This window comes from Cygnus atratus, chromosome 4, assembly GCF_013377495.2.
Source record: "Cygnus atratus isolate AKBS03 ecotype Queensland, Australia chromosome 4, CAtr_DNAZoo_HiC_assembly, whole genome shotgun sequence".
NCBI lineage: Eukaryota > Metazoa > Chordata > Aves > Anseriformes > Anatidae > Cygnus > Cygnus atratus.
Genome location: NC_066365.1, coordinates 27,414,963 through 27,440,403, shown reverse-complemented (window position 1 = coordinate 27,440,403; position 25,441 = coordinate 27,414,963). Strand labels below are relative to the sequence as shown.

General features: G+C 33.9%; 1 protein-coding gene across 2 annotated transcripts in view; it reads right to left on the bottom strand.

Moving 5' to 3' along the window:
• The window catches only part of SPOCK3 (SPARC (osteonectin), cwcv and kazal like domains proteoglycan 3), a 195,929-nt gene that overhangs the window by 31,383 nt on the left and 139,105 nt on the right, over nt 1-25,441 (bottom strand). For both annotated transcript variants that reach the window (XM_035549781.1, XM_035549792.2), the window contains one exon: nt 24,109-24,223. In XM_035549781.1, the coding sequence (XP_035405674.1) occupies nt 24,109-24,223 (115 nt within the window). The remainder of the gene's footprint in view (nt 1-24,108; nt 24,224-25,441) is intronic.

Below are 25,441 nucleotides of genomic sequence, written 5' to 3'. Positions count from 1 at the left end.
AAGAACCTTATCACAGATGCTGTGGAAAGAAGACAGTGATATTTTTGTGGTATGCTTTCTCCCCGTTTGATCCATGAGATGCTTTAGGTTCACTGAATTTAAATGGGTAATGAGAAATCTGAGCACTTCTAACTGCACATTTCATGTTTAAGGAAATAAAGACTTTATTTTTATGAAAGGACAAGGAAATAAAATATGCATGATAAAGATCCTCCTGAAATCTATTAATCATCTACTCACATCCCATAAGGGTAAACTTACAATGCACAAGTTGTGAATCCTATTAAGAAGTTGCTCTGTCACCTACACAACAGCATAGTAATATTACTATTTATGAGACTCCACTGTTTACTTGAGCCAGGTAAACTGTCATTTTCTTCTTGTGATATGGATATGGCCTATAAATACTGGAACCAACTTCTTTACGACCTCTGACAAGATATGGTCTGTGCAGGTTATGAAAAAAACTAACAGTGACAACAGTACGTCAGACTCATCTAGCTCAGTACTCAGCCTCCAAGAATGGGCAAAGTGGATGTGTGGTGAAGCACATAAGAACATTTGCTTGATCTCTAAACACATGTGCATGAGGCTTTTTAAAGCCAGATACAAATTTCTGTAGAGAGAAAAAGTAAGAAAAAGTAATCTGGTTTCTCTTTTGGTGGCCTCAGCCCCAGGCAAATGTAATTAAAAAAATCCTTATCTTTTAAAATAAAATCTGAGGTCATGCTTTTAGATATAAAGCAAAAGATTACAATTACACTGAAATGCTAGTTTAATGTTAACCAGCTGTTAAGACACAGGATCCAGATATATTTTCTGATGTTCAGAAAAAATTCTGAAATCAGCTGTAAAATTCTTGCTCATTTCAGTACAGAATTCCATCCCTACTTTTCTGTTGTCTGCTCCAACTACTTGGTCCTCTGAAGAGGAAGGAAATGCTAACGTGATCAATAGACATTGTGGTGGTTGTTTAAACAATTTTGTTGGCATTATTCACAATCAAAATTCATTTTTTCTTTTTGGTTTCAAAAGTGAATGAATGCAGTACTACCTGAGAATTATTCAGTCATGACACTTCATAAACTACAGCCCATAGAAAGAAAATAAAAAATATAATCTTCCTGCTTAAAGAAATATCACATTACTTTTTGAAAAAAAAAAAAAAACAAAAACAATAAAATGTGTTGCATTGCATACAAAATCTACAAAACAAGAATGTGCATTGTTTTCTGTATGGTGATTGAGGACCTTTCAAGAAAAGAAGCTCATGGACAATGAGAGATGCTAGGCAGTAATCTGTTCAGTTATAATTTTGCTTGTTAATCATAAAACAGGAAAGATCTTTGAAGTAAATGGATGCACTGACTATCAGCACCTTTGCCTACAGCTGAAAAGAACTGTCAAATATCATCAGCTGTGAACCTTTTCTCCACTGCATCTGAGACTGAAATAACTGTTACCCTAATAATGGCATCACTGTTCTATACTGTTTGCAAAATTCGTGGAACCGTTTACACTGTCAGTGGCATCAGTACTTGGTTAGAAAGAGTCTGAAAATAATGCATCAGTTGCCTTAAAAATAAAAAAATATGTATATATTAAAAAAATAATTATTCAGGTGTTCACTGATAATGGTTTTAAGGATATTCTAGTAGAAGCAGTGAGAAATATTTATAGTGTGAAATTATGTCAATGTTTTATATATTCTTTTCTCAAAATTCTTTCTTTTTAATATTTTTCTAGTTATCATTCACATAGTACTATATTTTATGTTAATGAACTGCAATTTCAGGCATGTTTCCCTTCTGCCCTTTGTTGGCAGTGCTCTTAGTATTTTTTATTTCTGAAATAACATCATTAACTACAGATAAATGTGCATAAATATATCACAGTGATATATAAATTTTGGTGGTCAAAAAAAAAAAAAGTAAAAGAAACTAGAACTCTCAATTCTTCAACAGTGATTACCACCAAGATTAGCATGGTACGGTGGAATTGTGAGAAACTTTTGTATTCCATTTGGGCCAGCTGGACCACTAGGCTGTTCAGATTTTTAAACATACTGGTAACTGACAGCCATATGTAACCCAACCATGGTCAAAAAAATGTGGCTTTGTTATCATAGCGCTGAGCTCAGAATGACATTGCTTTCCTGCCTGCACGGCTCATTGCCTTGGTTTCAAGATGCTGATATTGCACCTCAATGACCTGCAGACTACAGCAGAGTCCTGTTCAGCAAGGTAAAACTAAGGCATAGCAAATATGTACAGACAGAGATTACTAGATTCAGTAACAGATACGACCACACAGAAAATTTCCTTGGAGATAAATGGATTCAAGTTTAAGACTTTTTACCACTGTTCTTCTTTCATTAAACAAGCAGAATTTCAGGTTCCAGTTCTGGGGGAAATTTTGTCACTGACTGCACTATGGCCAGTTTTTCCTTCAATGAATATGAAAAATCTCATTACTCCACTGTGTGAAGCCCACTCTTCCTCCCAGTTTGAGGCCTGTAATTTGGAGAGTATCATTTGCCTATCAGTTGAATACTTGAGTGGACTTGGCATTTATTCAGTTGCTGCTGCCTAGATCTATTACAAATGGACATCATCAGATATGTTGAGAATTAAGATCCAAGACTGCTATTATTTCTCAAGATGTAAGCTACTTATAAATTGCTGGGTTAGTCTCATTTGATATTGAATATCTCCTTTAGCAACAATAAAAAAATTTCCATGGCTGCTCTTGGAATAATAAGAGTTGGTAACTATGACAAAGAATAAATATATTGTACACAACACAGAGTACCTTTGTTGCAATTTAAAGTCAATCATGAAAGACTAATTTATATTTTTATTGTTTTAAGTAGGCCTGCATATAGTAAGCACTTCGAAAAGATCATTAAGTATAGAGAATAATTTTATTTAAAATATAACTATACAGCAATTACGGAATTACAGTATTAGATCAGCAGGAAATTGCTTTAAGCTGTATCTGACAACCAAAATGTGACTATTCTGGAGCTTTTTTGATTTAACTTGATTTAATGTGCTCAAACTTGACTTATGAGCTTGGTTGTTTCCTATAATGTTAAGATACATGCAGGCTTTATTTATTGATTTATTTAACTTTTTTTTTTTTTTTTTTTTTACTGTAGCTCCTAGAATAAAAATCCAAAATGGATGAATTATTTGATTTTAATCACAGACTGGGATAGAAACAACAGGTCCTTTCAGTGCCCCTTTACCACAGACCAACACTACAGCACATGCAGCAGAACAAGGCTATGGGTGTTACTGGTCCTTTTCAATGGAAAACTTAGTTTACATTTATTGACACTTTAGTTTAAATCTATCTGACCTTGTACAGAACCAGTTGAAGAGTATAGCATTCATTCTGCTGGCTCACCTCTGACAGCAGCAGTGGAAGGCAGACATGTTCAGAGTATCACCACTATTTCTGTGGTGAATTTAGGACTGCAGCGTATGCAAAACGGTTATAGACCCTTTTAAGTTTTTGCCACCATTGACCTGTTAGAATATCAAAGACAGCTAGAAGTGTTATCTACTGATAATCATACATTAGTAAGCAAAAAAAAAAAGAAAAAAAAAGAGAAACTACAACTAAATAAATTTGCTGCAGGACATTAGGTAGCATGGCCAACGTTTGCCATTAGCATGATCTAGTTTAACATTCTGTGCAGGAAAATAAAAGTTCAACTCGTAATTTCTGAAACCAGCCAGTAACAAGTTAGGGTTGATTTCTTTAAAATATATACATATATATTGAACCCTAATAGTTCCAAGTTGAAATGAGAAATTATAATGCGAACAAAGGCAAACCACCAAACCCAGAGACATTTCATTTGCAATTTCAAATGGTATCGTAACATAAAGATAAAATATAAAAAAAATACATTAAAGTGTCAAAGGTTACAAGAAATTGGTTTTATTTTACAAGTTAATAAGAAAAAAGTATTTAAAAATCACAGAAATTAACTTATTTTTATTACCTCTCAGATAATACAATTACAGGGTGGCCTTTAAATCAGTTCATCCAACAACTTTATGAGTTGTGAACTGTTGATTTTGAAAGAAAATGGAAAAAATGGAAAAAAAAAGTTCAAATCTGTAAAGAGAGATGGATGCAGAATGATAAAGTCTACCAACATTAAAACTTTTAACAACTTGGTGATCAAAAGAATCAGCAAATTCACCAACTACGAATAAAGACTCCCTTGTTTAACAAAATTGATGTGTTTTAAGAACACGAATTTTTGAAGATTTTTTTCTTTGGCATCTAGAACAGGTAAGTTGTTGAGAAATCTGGAAGATTCTGTTCATTTAAAAAAAAAAAACACAACTACTTACAAATTAAGAAAGCTGCTTGGGAGAATATTTGTTAAATTCAGTATCTATTCATCGAACACAGCTCAAGATAAATTTTCAGTTATTATTAACTATGAACTACGACAAGCAATTCCCTATTTTTTATTGTTATCAATAAGGAATGTCAACACTGAGATATATACAAACAATCAGAGCTAGATCATTTATTCTGGTTAGCAAAAATTAGTACTGAAATAATGCTAAAGTTGACTACCAGTGGCTGATCGTAACTAAAAGCCTGTATCTGCTTGGGAAAATAATAAGAAACAACAACAAATATCAAGATTCATACTGATTACTTAAACTGAACTTTTCTAAACATTTAAAATAATAATCATAATAAAATATATATAATAGATTGTTTGAATCATAAGAAATATGATCAAAATATTCCCATTAATTCTTATAAGCCTAAGTGTCTTCTGAAAGTTTCTCCTGGTAAATTAAAAAAAAAAAGCAATAAGCAAAATAGTCAGACTGTACATCACCAGGTGCTGAGGCTATGAATTGCATATAGCAGCTACCTGCAATAATATTCTCGTTATGCTAAGACATTAAAACTTCAACAGAAGGCACCTGAGAGAGAGATCTTTTAGTCTTCTACTGGCCCTACTGAAATACACTGGTAGTTTCACTTTTAATGTAAACATCTCTTTTGATGCAAGATAGTACATATCACATGTCAGAGGCGTACAGCAATCATTCACAAATCTACACTACTGAAGGAGAAGGAGGAGAAAACTTGCTTTGGTTGAAGTAGATTGATTGTTTTCTAGATTGAACACATCATTCATTGTCTGTAGTTATAACCCAGAAACAAAAAGAACCTAATATGGTACATGTTGTTAAAATCTCTAAAGTTAACTGAGTTTGAAGTTCTAGTGTCTATCTAGTGTCTCTCCTTTTGCAGTTGCACAGATGTAAATGAGTTATTTCGCGCAATTTAAACCTCGATCAGAACAGTTAATATTTAAACTATTTGATCAAAACTACAGAGTAAGGAACATTAAAATTTGATCAACTATTCTTAGAAAAAGTGAACAATCTAGATATACAGAGTCAAAGTCACTTGCAATGTTTTATGGGAAATGTATACTAAAATCTTTACAATAGTAATGAACCACTGTGGACTAGACATGTTTTTTGCATGTTTTCAGAAGGATCTTGTGATTAACATACATAGCCACATGAAAGCAGAGTATGAAGAGCAGCAGCTGCTTCACCACATGACGGACTGCTGCACTGAAGGATACAACTATAATATATACACCATATAGAAAGGACTCTTACATCTTCAGTTCTTCACTAATAGTGAATCTCCACCATGAAAATAATTTTTTTGTTTGTTTGTTTGTTTTTCTATACAGAAATATGATGCTGTTGTCTAAACTAGAGTGCTCTTTGCTTTTTGTTTTGTTTTGACAAGGTCTAGAGAAAAACAAACTGTTGGTTTTTTGTTTGTTTATTTTCAACAAAATAGAGAATAAAAATCAAAATTAGAGAAAAGAAAGACTGGTACTTCAATGTCTCCTCTGTTCTAACTACAGAAAAGATATTTGAAGGGGGGGAAGCTTCAGAGTAAATTTGTAAATTTTGCTGTGGATGCCTCAAGACACGTTATGCCATATTTGAGCAGATCTATTAAACAGGAAAGCAAGTTGACAGATTCATAAAACAGAATCACAACGTAGCAATCAGATTAAAATAATGCCTATTGACTTAGTAGTATGTTTCTTTCAATATGGGTTAGCATCAGCGATCTGCATCCAAATAGCAGTGTACAACACCTGGTATACATTAAACTTCAAAATGCTCCCCTTCCCACCATGACATTGTTGCATTAAATATCTAACACAAGTCAACAGCCCACCAGAATAAATGATTACTGAATGTCCAGTCACTACTTTCAGCTCAGATACGTCAGAGAGGTAGGCAGGTATCTTAGGAATTATTAAACAAGGAAACATAAAACGTGACATTTTCAAAAAACACGGACATTGATCATCTGTGAAGATGATCTGAGCAACAGCTCCTCTGATTATTCAGTTACGCAGCAGTGATGATAATCAGAGGAAATTTCCTGTGGATACAGGCAGTGGTAACAACCTGCAATTCACACTAACGCTCCAAAACCTCTCTGAGAGTTGGTCAACTAGGTATCTTGGGTATTGAGATTATATTTGTTTCTAATCTACCATCCACAAAAAATACATAGGTAAGCTCTTCAGCAGAAGTTTAGAACATAAACATATGACTGAATCTAGCCATAAAAAAAATATAAAATAAAATAAAAAAAAGAGTCCTGCTCTCCTCCCCTTTCTGCACTAGGCAGCCAAGCACCTGCTTGGTGGACAAAGAACTGGACACCTGATCCAGAAGCACAATTAAAAAAACATTTTCTTCCTGATAATATTTTTTTTTCTCCCCCTTCTGAAGTGTTTCCTTCCTTAATCCCTCACATTTTGAAGTGTTAAGAGCTAATGAGCCAGGCATTTTTGTCTGCACCTTTTCTTCTACAACACAGATGTCCTCTTTAAGCATTTTGGCCTTGAAAAGTTTTCTGTGAAATTAAATATTTTTCAGTTTGCATGTAATTCTATACCAAAGTACCTCTTACATTTATCATACTATACTCTTACTGAGTAAATTGTGTTCTGGAGCAAAATAACATGTATTTTGTTATGGAAAAAATATTAAAATGAAAAACTTTTTTTCATTGGCAATTGTACAAGAAAAATGAAGTGAAGGGAACTGTAGCAGAGAACAAGCTTTCCCTGAATTATGAGGACACTTGTAACACCAAAAGACAAAAAAAATTACTACCACAATTGAACATTAAAATGTTCTTTGGCAATTATATTTTCATAAATACATTAAATGGTTTTCCTCCAACTTTCTCAAATTAATTAAAAGACTAATTAAACAGTTGCATGAAACTTCTAATGAAAATACCAATATTCAAAATTCTATCATGTATACAGTAAGTTGTAAAGTCGTAATATAGATAATTCTTCCTCTAAAAATTTTCAGTAATAACCAAACCATTTATGCAATCACTACAAATAAAACACGTAGATATGCATAATTTTTAGTTCATGTCTAACCATTTTCCCTTAGAGCACTGGAAGAAGCAATGAAACAGTCTTTAAGACAACATTCATTTTGGATGACCTACTATTTCATGAATTAAACGTATTAAAAAATAAATAAAAACTGCAGTTTAACACTGAGAGACTGATAGTAGAAAATAAGATATCACTGATATCACTAATCTTGAAATTAAACTTTACTATGGATTCTTGTTTGTCTTAATTAGAGTATTCGTTTCTATGTTAGACAGTCCCTTCAAAACCTTAAACTCTGTATTTTGATTGCTATACTACCGAGAACACATCAGGCATTTGTACTTTGTTTTCATCATTACTCTTTGTCTTCCACTGCTAAAGGAACTTTATGTCATTCAGAAGAATGCTGATAAGTATTCATAATGTTTGATAACAGTTTTTTATTCACTTTTTGTTTATGTAATGGAATGACTCCTATCTCCACATGATACACTGGAATAAACCACTCAACTATATAGCACATGGGTTACCCCATTTCATTTTCTCAGGCATGTGTTTTTTATTTACCCTAAAACTCTGGGAATAAAAGAGGAATTTTCATGGGATTTCTGAAGATCCAAGCATATCAGAGCAAGAGTAGTAGTTCTAACCAGGCCTTTTTATGTTCAGCTGTCCCAGAGGAGTGTAAAATTCAAGTCATAAATCATTAAGTTGCAAGTACCTGGGATGTATCAGACTCAAAGCATGCAAAGTGCAACTAATTTGCACATACACTGGCTTTGTGCTTAGAAAATGCAATCCAACTCCATCAGTGTCTTTGGAAATGTCTTCTTAATAGATATATGCATAAATATTTCCCTTACTTAAGTCCTCAATGGCAAAGGGGGCATTCTTTCAGTCTGAAGAAGTCTTTTTTAGAGGTAAAGTAAAAAGGAATGGCAGATTCAGTGAGTATTATCCTATGACATCTGTAGTAATGAAATTCAGTCTAATCTTATCCATATGCTGTTTGTAGTCACCATTATTCTACGTATAAAATCATATGGTTAGCAATTTAATAATTACTTCCAAGGCTCCTTGTGTTCTTTGTCCAAACATCAAGAATAAATCATTATTAACAAGCTTATACCAGATTAATTGAATTTTACATCACAGAGGCTAAAACAGCTTGCAGAACAGCCTTTTCTTTCTATCTTCATTATTTGCAAATGCATTTTATGAGCTAATGTTCTGGAAAATATCTTAGATATCTTGGGTTTCTTGACCACTACTAATGATTATACTTTTCAGTATATCTTGTATGTGGTTAAGTTACCTCCCAGAGTAAAACACAATTCTCAGTTCCACAGAATAGTTTCAATGTTCTTGTTGCTACAGGAAAAGGAATACTTGTGTTTGCAAGGTAAAGCTGAGTTTTATATTTTTAACATATATATGAAGCATTATAGACTTTTGCATTGTGTGCTTGTAAGCAAACTTTTTTTCCAACACATTCTTGGAACTCTGACCTAGCTAATATATAAGCCTAGAAGGACTGAAACCCCATAAATATCAAGCTTTCTGGGAAATGCATGGATTTACTTCACCATTTTAAAGATGATGAGCAATTTTTTTTATTATTTTTTTTTTGGTGATAAATATATTTTGAGCTTTAAATCACATTTTCATGATTACATTTTATGTTATATGCTAGGCCACACATTTCTCAATTTGTACGTAAAAATGTGAGGTCAGAATGTATTTTTCTGTGTTTTGGCTAAAGGAAGAATATATACATCTGCACACAGAACTACAGTGAACTAAGTTTATTACTCATTACGTCTCTATATAAATTACATATATATGATACATAATGCTAACCATTTTGATAAGGATTATTATTCAATATGTATCAATACAGGATTTCTTCTGACTTGCATTGCAATCCTCTAAATGGTAAATACAACACTGTTTTTTCTAAAAAAAAAAAAAATTGTCAGTACTAATAAATTCCAATACAAATCTGATTTTCAAAGCCACTTGATTTTAGTGGGTAGCTATTTTTTAAAGCTGACTGCTTCTCATTTACTATTCAGACTATCATAAAGGTGCCACATGCTAATGAGGCAGAGCTTACAGTTTGATACAACTGAGCAACTGCTGATGCTTGCATACAAGGTGGGTTTCACACTTGATCTTGCAGTATCAGCAGGAACAATAGTTAAAACAGATACCATACTTAATTTCATGGATCTTGGTGCCTTCAGGGAAGAAGTCGGGTTTTTCATTTTCCGTGAAAGCTTTAATGTTTTATTTAGTGGATTTCTGACTTGTGAAGTAGCCCACTTCATGTAATTCTTGAAGCAGAAAAAAAGCAACGCAATTGGGTAATTGTGATAATTGAGCCACAAAATATCTATCTAATCATTTTATTAATGTATGCTTTCATAATGCTGATTCATCAAAGTACACTTTTTTTTTTCTTTTCCAAAAAGAAAATCTGCTTTCATGGTAGTGAAAGTCCTGGAGATACAAAAATACACCCCTTACAGTATATTTAGATTGAAGTATATTTAGATGATGCTGATAATACTGCATATTTGTGTACGTTTTCTTACTAAAATTTTGAGTAAATCTGCAGTAACCTACAAGAAGAGTCAAAGTTGACAGAATTTGTGGAAAACTGTAAAATGGCAATTAGGCATTAACAACAAGGCTGTTTTTTATTATTATTATTTTTGGAAGCAAGAGGGAAGAGGAAGGTGCATTCTCAAAGACAAACACTCTGTTGCATGTAAGGTTTGCCCTGGCGAGGACGTATGTTGTTAAATCTCCTTTTAATGTTGCATCATCTTTTCATACTTTTAGAAATTACCGCAGCTTGACAGTAAGTAGGATAATCAGATGACATAAATGTGGCCTAAGTGTCATTGAACTTTCACTGCACAGCTAAACTTTTTCAGTGCATCACTGAAAAAATACTAGCCATATAAATTGTTCCATTAGTGCCTCAAAATATGACGCCAACCAAAAGAACATGTGTCAGTTCTGAAAATGAGTTAAAATATTTAGGAAATAAAAATAACCATATGAGCTACATATGCCTTGGTAGAGCCATTAATTATGTTTTGGTGAGAGAACAGGCTAGGATCAACATAATTTCAGAAGATATTTTAGAAGTATTATATTTCTCAGATATTTAAACTCTTCCCTATCTTAAATGCCATTTGTGACTAAGACAACTCTCAAGTTACTTTTTTGTTTTTTAGGTCTGAAGTTAGCTGCATTTTCACAATAGCAAAACAAAATACAGGATGTTGGATGTTCAAATCACTAGCATTGAAATGTCAGCTTCTTTGGAAACAGTATTCAACAAAATATACTAATTTTGTACCCATGAATCTCTCTCTCTCTTTTTCATTTTTTTTAATAGTCAACAAATATACAAGCTTTCCATTAAGATACGTGGCATAGTTTTGTGGGCATTTTACCCAAAGCAAATATTACTATCAAAAACTGGGGGCATAAATGCTTAATTACCATATTCACTTGAAATTTATCCAGAAAATCCACCAGAAAATCTGTGGTGTTTTCCACTAATCTATTTACACACTAACAGTTCACAAAACACTTGAGGAAGACAGGATACATGTAGCTTCCCTTCAGCATTTTCTCCAATGCATACTCAAAGTCTTTTTTATGGCATTCTGTCCTCCTTTTAATAACAAAATATTCATTTTTAACCATTTGAGCTACAGTAACTTTAAAATAAAAAATAATTTAAAAAAAAAGAAATAGTAAGTCTATTTCTCTCCTGTTCACATGCTCAGCAAATGTTCTTTTTTTAGTGAAAACTTTTTTTTTTTTTTGTGGAAGAACTGATTATATTTTAATTATTGGAAGAAAGATGAAATTAGGTAAGTAAGACTAAATTAGGTAAATAAGAACAAGTTGACACCAGGTGAAATTCCTTTCTTGCATAAGTTATTGGCATATTTGCTTAGACTTACTGTAAGTAGAAATTATTTTTCATAACAGAGGTCTGCTTCAAAAATAAATGTTTATATTTTTTCCTGAGATCTAATATGAATCACAAAAAATGTAATAAAAATAATAATTAAGAAAGTGATACCGTATCCCATTTTATTTCCGTCATTTCAGTATAGTAACTACAGAAACATTGAAAAAAAAAAACAGCCAAAGACATAATTTTTAATCCCTGGCTTTTAAAGGATTTCAAAAAGAAAACGTCAAAATTTTCCCAAATTTCAAAAATTTTCACTTCAGATTAGATATACAACTATTTAACAAAGAGCATACACAGCCCAATTGAAGTTGTGAAACAAACAGGAAATTAAACTACTAAAAATCCAATTGCTGTTGCTGAGAACTGGTTGCAAATGACACATTCTTTAAACACCAGTGGGTTTACATTTGACTTGAAGACAACTCAATGAAACTCACTGACCCAACACTCCTTCAGAATGCTACTGAACCATCACTCCATGCCTGAGTTTCCTAATGATCTCTTGTAGCTTCAGCATCCAATAAGCCGACATGATTACAGCACAAAATAGATTGGCAGTAGGTTATGATTGCCACCATAAGTTTTAGCTTCCAAAAATAAGCAGGAGGGGTAAATAACCTAGTTTAAAATAATCATCTGATAAAGAATGTATTTTTCTAGCACTTATTTCCCATTGATGAGCAATGAATCACTTTTAAATGGAATTGCATATCGATGGTATAAAAATAGTATCAGTGAAAAAAACATTACAATCACGTCAGTAATAGAGACACAAACACAGCAGCATGTTGTTGGCTTATTCAGACACTGCACAAACAGAAAGATAATGCAAATCCAGATGCTTAGCATATGATCTACATCTCTTTGGTTATTTACTCTGAATAGAACTACTGTGACACACTTCTAAAGCCTTTAATGTATCATAAAACTGGCAAGACCCCTTCATTTACATAATTAAGGCAATTATAGCCATTATAATGAAATGCAACACAATATTAATGGTCTGAACTGTATTTAAGCTTCCAAATTTATAATCCATAAATACTGGCTGGCATAGAGCAAAGAAGTCAAAGAACATATCCAAAAAAAAACCAAAACCATTCTCTTATGACTATCTAAAATAGTTCAATAGAGTTTATTGTTCTGCACAGGCTAAACTTTACTAACAATTTGCATGTTTTGGAGACTCTAATACTGAAATTGTTCATGGATTGTTTAATGACCTACATTAAAATTAATGATTATCAAACACAAAATTAAACAGCATTATCTTCTTTCATCATGACGACTTGTCTAAATCTCCTCTCTTAAAATTGCAGGAGCACACACAGAGAATATTCTTGGCTACAAAACCACAGGACGATACTGCGATATCATCTACTATGAAGATAAAACTTTTGCCTTCTCCAAATACATAATAATCATGAACTTTCCTTTTTTATTTTACACTACAAAACAAGGGGAAAGGAAATTTAAAAAATCAACCAGACTAATGAAAACTTTCATAGTAAATCAATTAAAAGCAATCTCCTATAGAGTTTGTTCTCCCTCGTGAAAACTATATGAATAGAGCATAGTTTATTTCAAAAAGGAAGAAAGCAACTCTCAATGAAAACTCAGTCGTGTCATTGTAAGACTTTACCTTAAAAGCACCAGAACATCTAAATCGTTCTGCCTGAACAGTCCATAAAAATTTAGGATTAAAAAAAAAAAAAAAGCCAATAAATCCTAATCCTCAAGTGCAGCATCCACTACATGTATGTTAGTTCACTCTCATATACTTATTTGAAATGAACCAAATAGTTTTACCTGAGACAAAGTTTGGAAAGTTCACTCCAAAAGTGTTCCCTATGGACAGCATGGACAAGGCCAAAGAAATCCCATCTGTGTTTCTGTCCTCAAACATAACACTTTCATTTTCAAAGCCTTAGCTGGTACAGGACATACATTGGTGTCCGAGGATGAAAATACCCACACAGTGTGCAAAGATGTAGCACTCACACTATCTTAGGTACTTAGAAATGAGAACAACATATTATTCCAATGCTTTTAACAGAGGGACAGATCCATAATTACATGCCCATTTGCTGGTAACAGAAGAAATATCTCAAAGCACAGCACATGGGAGGCTAGGACTGCTCTTCACAGCCTTGACATCTGAAGAGTTTTCCATTTAAATGTAAATTTGGGTACCTGATATACCTGGGTTTGATAATCTGTGTAGATTTGAGTATCCAAAATTTCAAAAGCAGTCATTAAAAATGGAAGGACTTGGAAATAACAAAGCAGCCCTACAGAAAGGCAAAGAGGAAGCTGTTCTGGAGAAGGCTGCTGTTGCAAAGAGGCCTGGAGCTGTGAGCAAAGAATTATTTCCAGCAATAGGTATGTAATAACCCAGGTTTCCATTTAGTGTTAGCTTGTTGAAATGTAGACAACACTCAGCAAACAATCTCTTCTAAGGATTTCACTTAATCCTGAAAACAATAAAAAGTTCTTTTTCATATAATCATAGAACAGCTTGGGTTGGAAGGAACTTTAAAGGTCATCCAGTTCCAACCTCCCTGCCATGGGCTGGAATGCCACTCACTAGATCAGGGTGCCCAGGGCCTTGAACACCTCCACGGATGGGGCAGCCACAGCCTCTCTGGGCAACCTGTTCCAGTGCCTCACCACACTCTCAGTGAAGATCTTCCTCCTAACATCTAATCTAAATCTCCCCTCTTTTAGTCTAAAATCATTCCCCCTTGTTCCATCATTATCTGCCCAAGCAAAAAGTTGCTCTCCAGCATTTTTATAAGACTCCTTTAAAGATTGAAAAGCTGCAATAAGATCACCCTGGAGCCTTCTCTTCTCCAGGCTGAACAGCCCCAGCTCTCTCAGCCTGTCTTCACAGGAGAGGTGCTCCAGCCCTCTCATCATCTTTGTAGCCCTCCTCTGGACCCACTCTAACAGGTCCACATCTTTTTTTTGCTGGGGGCCCTAAACATGGATGCAGCGCTCCAGGCGGGGCCTCACAAGGGCTGAGCAGAGGGGGACAATTCCCTCCCTTGACCTGCTGGTCACTCCTCTGTTGATTTAGTTACCGTGGATCCTTTTATTTATATTCCTTATCCCCAAATAGTCTAATGCCTGTAAGAATGGAAACGAAGAAGTTTTTTTTAGCTTAAAGGTCATTTGTTAATGACCTAACCAATTTGACTTATCTTTTTTGAGTTATAAAGGCATTCAAAACAAAATTAATACACCCTTGTTCTTGTCCTGTTCCATGTAAAAGGCCTGAAGTTCTACTCATACCAAAAATAGAGTTTGAAATTACAGGAGAAACTCACACACTTGAAGCAAAAATAATAAATGGAGTAATCTCTTCAACCTAACAACAGGTCACACAGCTACATCTCCATTTCCCCAGCTCTTCAAACACAGCCACAGGCCCTCAGTATTTCTTACACATTTTACCTTCTGGTCTCATTAATCTGACTAAACTATTAGGTCCTTGAGCTTCCCATCTGCCAAGTCCATGTGTGCTTTGCTACATCACACACAGACAAGACCTGGCAAGCATCCCGTACCCCTCTCACTACCAACCCTTCCCGGGTTACAGGGGAAGGAACCCTGCACACATGGTTTGCTCAGGCACAAGCTAGATAAGGGGATCAGGGGATTGTGAGCATATAGGTCATAAACACCTTTTCATTCCAAATAAATTCTCTCTCATTTCACACCACACTGCATTAGATTACTACTAATTCGGGTGAAGAAGCCTTTTTTTTTTTTTTTTTTTTAAGTTTTAATATGGCATTTAATTAATAAAAGAAGATACTGCTGACAACTTTACTTTTCTCAGTGTCACTCAAGCAAAGACAAATTGTATTTAAGAATCAACAAAAGGTTCATAAAGAAAATCTATCTTAACATTGAAGGAATAAAATTTGTTCCATTAAGCTTCTGATATTACACAAACACAGTAATGAATATGAAATAACAGTCTTTTACAGATAGAATAATATAGTATTATTGTGCTAGCAAATTCCCTTTATATCACAGATATGAAAATAATTTCTCGATACAAATGAATCCTCACTAATATTATTACTCTCCTATCTTAGAAAAAATCACAACATTTCTAAAATATAATGATACTAAAGCAATAAAATCTGATTAAATAATAGCGCTTCCTATTACAGATCAAGTAAAAATGGTCTACAAGGCAACTTATATACATCTTAGAGAGAAAAGAAAAGATATTCTTAATGGCCTGACCCAATATCAAAGCATAAAAATCTACAATGCATCAATTTTCTCTTTACTTTCAAATAGCTTTGCTGTACATATAATGTATACTTACAGCTCACAATTACTGTAAAAGCACATGATGAATTAAGCGAAGTGAAAAATAGCATTTCAGCTTGCATGCCTGGACAAATAGAGGTCTAAGATGAACTGCTTTGAGATTTGAAAGTGAATACTATGCATTATAGTATAAAAAGCAATAAAAGCAAAATGGACGTTTACTGCTAAGTCAATACCCTATAAAGAACTAAAATGGATATACAATAATACGTTACTTCTGTTGTTTCTTTAAAATCACAAAAGTTTTCAAAAACATTAGCAGAGTAAGAATGCTCTCCTACAGATAATGTCTTTTCCTCTAAAAAGGTAACTGAGCCACAGAGTGAGAGTCTATCTACATTTAAATAAATAGCAACGTTCACACCAACCCCAGTAGTTAAGGCAAGAAAGAAAATAATAACCCAGATCTGATTTTTGTGGTTAGACCACAAAGTGACATCACTCTCAGACAGTACATACCCAAATGAATGAGACAAATTTCTGGTTTTGAGTGTTTCCACTGGTAGTTGTACACATGCATTTCTGGGTTCATTAAAAATTATTTTGAGGGAAATTATCAAAAATTTTTAATGAAATTTAAGCAACTAAAGAAGTATAGAGGATTTCATTCATTTAATATTGCATTCTATCGAACCGCAGTAGCAATTATATAACAAAGTATTTTATTGAATTACAAATACATAGTTGAGTAAAACAGTAGACTAGAAAGCTCACTATTACCTAAGGCAAATTTAACTAACATGTATCAAATGTTCCTCTGTCTATACCTCCAAACTACTAAGTAAGACTCCTTCTTCCATTTATTGTGCATATTCATCTGAGGCAGTTAACAAGAGAGTAATTTCTCCACGATGAAAAACATCACACTTCTCTTAGTACTTCTTTTTATAGGGAAATCACATATTTTCTGAAACAAGTATGGCTTTGTAAAATTAGATGCTATGATTAGATACTTTGTGAAATATTTTAAAACATACTAGTATATTTCTAAATACACCTCAAACATTACAGTGCATTAGTAAAAAGCACTACAAAGCACTACAACCTAACATATATTTCATTTGAAGGGTCACTATATTTGAGGTTTGATAGTTAAATTTTAACCTTGACCACACAGCATGAATTTCTTCATCTTTGAGATGGGAATTTTGGCTTATTGTCTCTTATAATGGCTCTTCCTATTTCCTTCTCCATAACACAAATGCTGGTTTTGGCCCTAAATCTCTACATTTGTGAACTCTGGAAAACATTCAACATTCTCTTTGCATGCAAAGGGAGCAAAAGGTCTTTTTTGACGTCTACACCTGTACTATATGAAGCATGGATGAGGTCATGCATTGAGAGGATGCTGGTATGTAAATAAAGTAAGAGGATTTGGAGGAGTGCTGTTTTGCTCTTTGTCAAAAAAGAAAAAAAAAAAGAAAAAAAAAGTTCCTATATTTGTTTTTCATGCATCGATGCACACAGAATGTAACAGATTCCACAATGTCTTTAATCCTACTGTTACTTATCATCATCTCCTCACATCAATTAACAATTCGGCAGTATTCAGTGTAAAATAGGATGCAGCTGAGAGAGCAGCTATGTTCTATGATTAGTCTTTCAAATATGCTAACTGAAAATATTTTCAGCATGCAGTGTTGCCTTTTGACTTCCTTCTACCAAAAGTTTAGACTTAAAGAGCATAAACTTTATAGCAGCTTCCTATGTTACCTATATTGTCCTCCCCAGATGATCAGATATAGAGAAGCCCATTCTTTCACAAATATGCCTACCTCTGATACCTTATTGAAAATACCAAGTGATCTCTTACTAGAGAATTTATTAGAAATTCACTCAAAATTTTTTGTGAGCAAATTTTTCTATTTCAGTAGCTAATGAAAATTAATATTTAATATATTACCCACTGTATTACACCTTTTTCAGTCTAAACTGCAGGACCTTCAACCAGTTCTGAGCTTTCTCGGTATGAGTGTACGTTTCAGCTGGACCTTGACTGTATATTGGGACAGAATCCCAACCTTGCTTCCATGAAGAAAACATCCAAAGACATAAATCAGGAGGAAGCTATAGCACACATCAGTCAAATCCATAATATAGACTATATTAAGGTTCTGGGAAACCAGGAACCTGGGGATGTCATGACACATTTATCAGCATTACTTTAGCCCTAGAAGATAGACATAGATCACTGGTTTCCAAGCTTTTTGGATTTAAGGAAAATTAATTTTTTCCAACATCAGTATAGCAAATTCCTCTACAGTAAATTCTATCCAACTGACTACTGATTGTTTTTCTCAGATACCCCTAAAAGCAATTTGTCCAGAGTTAAAGTTGTCAACCATACAGTCATCTGCCACCCTGGCATTCAAAACATGTTTATTGAGAACATTCCTGTAAATGCAGAAATGCCAGGTGTATCTTTATGGGGCCTATTTCTTTAGACTTACTGGAATTTTGTCATTTGCATTAGCAAATTTCATATCATATTACAGTGCTGTGAGATAGAAAGATGTATACTAGGAATTTGGTCCAGACAAGAAAAAAAGACAGTCCAGCAAGAAAATCTTACCTCCTGCTTGTTTTTCATATTATTTGTATTATATATATATATATAATTTATTTAGTCAGTAGGCCTCCATATAATCTACATAACAAGTAAAGGAGAAACAGAAGGAAATGTCTTGTCTAAATAAGGAAACCTTACTGATGCGATGAGTGCAGTGAATAATCTCCTTCTATCTCAATTTCTGAATGGATGAGGGACAATTTTCTTTCAAGGACTGACATATTCCTTTCTCTGCATCTTTCTGCAGCTTTTGAGAAATTTTAACTGCTACAGCTGACTCCAGAGGGCTATTGTCTGGATCCTCCTTTTTTATTTTCTGGAGGTTGGGGTGGGATTTAAAATTCAGTCCACCTCAGGGGTGGGGCATCCACAACCTCTCTGGGAAATCTGTTCCAGAGCCTCACCACCCTCTGAGTGAAGGAAGTTAACACAGCACAAGACAGTACAGTGGGCCAAGATACATTTTCAGAGTAATTCCATTATAATTAGAACTGACAAAGTCACTGAATAAAGCTGGACTAACATCAAAGTAGAGAAGTTTGTGCAAATTTTACAATAGCTTTTTTGCCTTCATGTTTTACTCATGCTGTATGAGAGAGAAAAAATGAAACTTTCCATTACGCATCTAGAAGTTTTTGTTAAGAAACATATTGATAAGAATATCTTTATTCATTAAAATGTCTCAGTTTTTGAATTACATCACATATAACAAAAAGTATGAAGTAACACTGGCTGTATCCTGAATGAGGGCCATTTCAATACATATTCAAAAATTAAAAATATAAAATGTAACAGGCTTCAATTTAACGGGTTGTGTTCACTGAATAGATTGTACATACTTATGTGAGAATATGAGTATATTGCTCTGAAGAGATACATTTTACATTTCGTCAAAAATTCAAAATAACAAAAGCAACATTAAATAAACTAGAAAGAAAGCCTTAATGCTTCTGGGATCATGGCAAGGTATCTCTGATTTTCTTATGCAATTGCAATGATCACTAACGGTGTTCATTAACATCAAAGGAAATTCACACATCTGAGAAAAGTATTTTGAATATATTAACGTGCATTATAGAATATTACTGCTAAGCATGAAGTTCACTTGTGACTACATACAGTTTGTTCGACTTCTTGTTCTTGCAGTTTTTCATGCCCTTATTAACAATTTATAATTACAAAATGGAATATTTCTTTCTTTTAAGAAGATAGTAGAATTCCTGTAGCAAAGCCATGAAATGAATTAAGAACTTTTGAGAACACTCTCCCATCCCACCTCCTATAATCATATGTTAAAACTTAAATTTCTGTTTTCTTAAGAATGCAATGTTAGCAATATGTACTTTTGTTATATTGTATTTTCTGTTTGAGCATCTAGTCATAGGCTTCAAATCAAATCGATACAATTCAAACATGAATCAGTACTGGACTAGACAATCAGGAGGAATCCAATTAAGAATTTACTGCTACTTAATACTGACTGGGAAAATACATGGCTAAAAAAATCAAATAAAAATTATTAAAAAGTGCTTAATGACAAAAGAGCAGTCAGTAAAACTATTTTTGTTCTAAAAAAAATCAAAAATTTTTTTAAGGAAACACCCTAAGTAAAAGGAAAATCTGTTAATGAGACAAGAAAACATTCTAATACAAAAGCCCTGTCTCCTTTGCCTCTACTTCCTTATTATTAACTAACTTAATTTTTCCTAAGGAAATTTTTCTGTTATTATTTTAACTTCAACTTGGCTGAAAGGAAATGAAGACTTAAGTGAAGTCAAAATAGCCAACTGCCAAGAGGTTCATAATACACTGTAATTTAGTGAAAGAGTAGATGAAGGTTGGTGAGTTGTAAAGTACTAAATGAAACCAAAGCCTCAAATAAATGTGCTGTTGTGGTAGCTGCAAAAAGAGTTTAAATTGTGAACACTAACATGGAAGAAGGTAAGTCTGTGTGTGTGTCTGTGAATGTCTAAAAATCAAACTTTTGAACCCTCAAGCATAAAGCTAGCTGCAAGTGGTATGGACTGGCATAAATTCTGATCAAATCTGTACTAAACAGAAGTGGCATGTCACTTATTCTCCATTAAATAAAGAGACATGGGACAGAAATAACAAATAGGAGGATGAACTCGTGCCTTTGCACATAGACTATTTAGGCTGGGAAAACAGTGTGGTAGGGACTGATGGATCCTGATAAGAAGAATACGTTTCCAGAAAGAAGTGGTCCATGAAAGATCCTGGGTGGTGGAAAGATCCTGGAAATGAGGAAAGATCCTGGAGATCAAAGAGGTGTGTTGAGAAGAATGCTGGGGGATTCCCAAAGACCGTGGCCAAAACCACTTGAGATAGGTAACTGCAAGCAGCTGCATAGCAGGAACCGACATGACTTTCTTCCCGGCTGTCCTAAGTCAGCAGTGATCTCTCTGCTTGGAAGGCACATTGAGATCTAGTGAAAGTAGCACTGGGTGTGCACGTGGGTGAGTGAGTGAGATGAAATCAAATACAGTGAAAGCTCTAATCTTGATGGTTCTTGAACAATCCTGATATCCAGATGCACTGCAGGTTTCCATTTACTCTATCTCGCTCATGGCAGTTACAGAACAGGTTAAACATCATTGCAGATGCTATGTAGCACAGATGCTAGTGTACGATCTCCTCCTCGTTTTAGATAGTGGAGTATGGAGAATAAGCATGCTTTATACCCAAGAGTAAAGCAGAAAAAGGGTTGACTTGGTGTTTGTTTTCTAGATAGTTGAGGATGGGTGGGAGGATTGACAATGGACTTGCTAGAAGGTAAAGCAGACAAGCTGTGCAGAATTAACAGTATCAAAGACTAATGTGATTTTGTACATCTTAAAAAAACAAGTGCAACATCTACATTTACCCTGTTGAATGTTTTCATCTCCTTATCCTGGTGATAGTTGGTAAGCCTACACTGTGCATCATGCATATTTGCTAGTATGATCATCAGACTGAAGATCAGGACTAGCAAAAACACTGTCCTTTATGGTGGTGTCTTTCACCTTTTAGGTGAAAGACAGAGCTTAGACTGCCTCAGTGCAAAAGGATCATACGTAATATCTAGAGCAAAAAATGGTGCCCAGGTACTGCCAAGGGGACGGAAGTCTCCCAAGTCTTAAAAAATGCAGACAGTGTCACAGAAGCCTTCCTTGTTTCTAGTCCCACTTAACCAATAGAAAACAAACAAAACCAACAAACAGAAGAGCTTAGGAAAATGAAAACCAGTAGATTCCAGCTCAGTGAAATCCCTACATGCACAAATGTACAAGCCAGTTTGACCTGGATGCACCAAATCCCAAAGGAGTATAGACTTTCATAACAAGAGTATTTTGTGGAAGTTCATAGATATACTTGCTTCCTAGATACACCAAAAAATAAAAAAGGGCAGAATTCATCAATCTTAACAAACAAAAAAAAATGTTTTGGATCAGGGATATATTTTATGAAACCCTCACTTAAATTATCCTTGAAACTGAAGCATTAATCTTACTTTGCCTCTTTGGTTTTGTCAAATTTCTAAGCAATTCACAGGTGCATATACAACCAAGAACACTTAACAGACTTCAATTTAAAGAAAATAACTGGATTCTTAAGCAGAAAATTTGTATTCAGTTACAATTATGGCTGAAATTTCAAGTAATGATAGTCAGCTCACTTTCATATTTCTCATGTCACCTGTCGTTTAGCCTTGTAAAGAAATGATATTCAAATTTCAATATTCCAGTAAAATGTAGCATCTGGAAAAGCCTTGGTTTTTGCTTGCCCCAACAATCTGTTAGGACAGGATTAGTGTTAATTCCTATACTCATATAGGCTTTTTCTTCTTTCTCTTTTACATAACTAAGCATAAGTAATTTTGATCCTTTGGCAAAATAAATCTTCAAGAAGAGTTCATTCCTACCAGTACTAATTAAAAACAATTCCATTTTGCTGAAGCCAATAAAACTTATTTATAGGTTGTTTTCAATGTTAACACAGAGGAATACCAAAAATAGTCTGCTTAAGAAAACACACACCAAGATAAAAAATATCACCCCTAACAGGTGAAACAGCTTAACATAGAGAAAATGCTAATTTTATATTAGTAAAAAATGAGGATAATGATATCATATGCAAAAACTAAAAGAATGACAGACCTACTAATCACAGAGAGATACTTCTCAGCTGATTATCTTAATTTTAGTTCATGCCCACTGTTAAGCAAATATCCCTCCATCACTACTGGAAAGGCAGAAATTGTTGCTAGTGCAAACCACAACCTCATTAATACTATGCTGTATGTCTTATCCAAGGGGCCACCTTAACTGCATATGAGTGTCTCTTCCACAATGTTTTTAATTCGGGCAGGCAATGAGAGTAAACAACAGGTTATTCTTTATTTATTTACAGTTAGTACATGAAATTGTAAATTAATGTTTTAAAAAATGTCAAGGCTATATCGCTTTGCAGAGAGTTTTCAGCATGGGGAATATTTACTTATGCAAATTTAATTAATATTTATACACAATCAATAATATTACAGAATACCAAGACTGACCTAAAGGGATGTTTCGGAAAAGTTTATTAATTGGCTTGTGTGCACGCAGCTCAATGTTCACAGTGCTCACCTTTACTCCTTGTTCAAAGAACATTCATTCATTTTTTAAACTAGGAGTAAAAATCATTTTGGCAGCAGCTATAATGGAAGTGATAATGATTCTCTGGCACAATAAATTAAGAATAGTACATCAAGCTTAATAGATTAGCATAATAAAATACCAATGTTAACATAAGCCAGGAATGCAGTCCTGGTTTCTTTTGTCCTTAAAAGGTTGCTATAGGAAAAAAAAAAAAAAAGTTCAAAAACTATGTGTGGTGTATTTCCAATGAAGATATATTGGAAATGTATGAGGATACAATTTGTGCATCACAGGTGTGACTAGACAGGAAGGAGAAAAAAAATACACCTAGAAAAGAAATTTAAAGAAATACAAAATGCTGACCTCCAATCACGCTGTTCTTGGCAAATTCAGGTCCATGGTGGCCTAAAACCTCATGCTATGATGGCTTTCTTTACGAGCACCAAAGATTGTATCTTGTTTTGTTTAACAACAACCTTCCAAAGTCACCTGGGAATCACTGAAATATAAATATGCTTAGCCACATATTTTTTTTTCTCTAGCTGCACCAGTGGCTAAGAAGCAGTAGTGCAAAGCAACTGCATTTTTCTGCAGCCTAATTTCATGCATGGTCCAAAAGGAAGCTGATTTAATCCTATCCACTTTTCAAATAACTCACTTTTATATGACAGCCTTTACCAATATTTCTGTAGTTTAAGTGCAACTGCTTGCTCCTATAAGCTTTAATAAGGACTTTTTTAAGTTGCCTTTTTTTTCCTATTACACTTCATTTTATTGAAAATTCAGTTGAAAGCAGTAAGGAGCAAGGAATGATTATTTCTTTGTCTTAAGTGCAGCTACAAGTATCTTGAGGAGTACTAAAGAGTAATAAAAGAACAACAATAAGTCATACTAAAATAGCTGTACTGAAAATCACAGTGGTGTATTAATGTAGGTGCAATTTCAAAAGCCACTGCAAAGAAAAGACCCTTGCATAAAACTTTTTTTTTAATAATCATTTGTGATCACTGTGCTGTTCTATGAACAAAATCTTATTTCCTTCTAGAAATTAGATGTTACAAATATCATACAAATTATCATCACTCACCTCTCCTATCTTTTCTCCCTGTACTTGTGGATTTGTCAGAAGGGCAAGGGCAACGTCCTTCGCATTTCACTGAGATTTGTTTTCCTGAGACACAAGCTTGATAGTCTAATTTGCACTGCAAGGAAAGAAAATCACTATCATTAACATAAACATCTTTTATAATATAAATTAATCCTTAAGTATTTTGAAGGAATCTTTAATAAGGTGCTTAAATGTCAGTAGACATAGGTGCTAGGAAAAATTCTGCCGTATGTGCTACCTTTGTACTAAGAACCTGATTAGATAAAGGTATAAGGTTCTACTCCCTAACCTGGCTGGAATTTCAGGCTCAATTCAAGTATGAATGCACTTTTGTTGTTAGACTGATTTGGTTACATATATCAAACAGAATTAGACTGTACTGGTTTCATTTTGATTATATGAGCAAATATACAAGGCATTCAATTCATTATTGATAGGAAGCAATTAATGGAGTTACTACAGGATTTATGAATTAATATCTAATCCTTCAAAATGACAGTATTCTAGTGAAAAGCAGTAACAAATAAAATAGAAATCTGTGGTTGATGCTATTCTAGACAGTGGTAGTCTTCTCCAATATGGAAACAGATTCATTTTGTGTGGTTCTGATCTGTATATTTATAGCTCTGATTCAGAAACCATACACAAATTAACTAAATCTAACCAGGAAATGGTATTATTGTTTCAAGAACATAAAACCGCTATAGTTAATGTTCATATAAACATTATTAAAAATAACATTCTTATAAACATGGACATTCGTATTGAAAAACCGCACTGTTATTCCAAAATAAGTTCTTGATATACAGATCTATCGGTAGGATCTTTTACCAACATACAATCAGGAAAAACACAAACAAAAACAAAGGAAAAAAAGAGAATTAAGTATCTGCAGAAGGGAAGGAGAAAGGGAAAAGGGGGAAAGAGGAGAAGGGAAAGGAAGATGGTTATAGAGAACATTTCATCTTTGAACAAAGGATTGAAGATGCCTCATTAGTCAGATAAAGGACATAAAATTAAAAAGTGTAGGAGTCAAAACCATTTCAAGTGACCCATAAAAACATGAAAGTGTTTTCTATGCATCACACAACTTCAGAAAAACAATTTCAAAAGAACTTGTGCCTTATATTCCCTGACTCATCTGATGTTTTGCTATCCAATGTCAGTTTAACACAATTCTATTATACAATTATGAGGATTTCTGGTAAACCATAAAGTTTAAGTTTCTCTCTTACCTAAAAATGAGTAACGGGTTGGGGCACACATTACAGTTGCATAAAAGAGTCTGCTGAAAGATCACACAAGGTTTTCA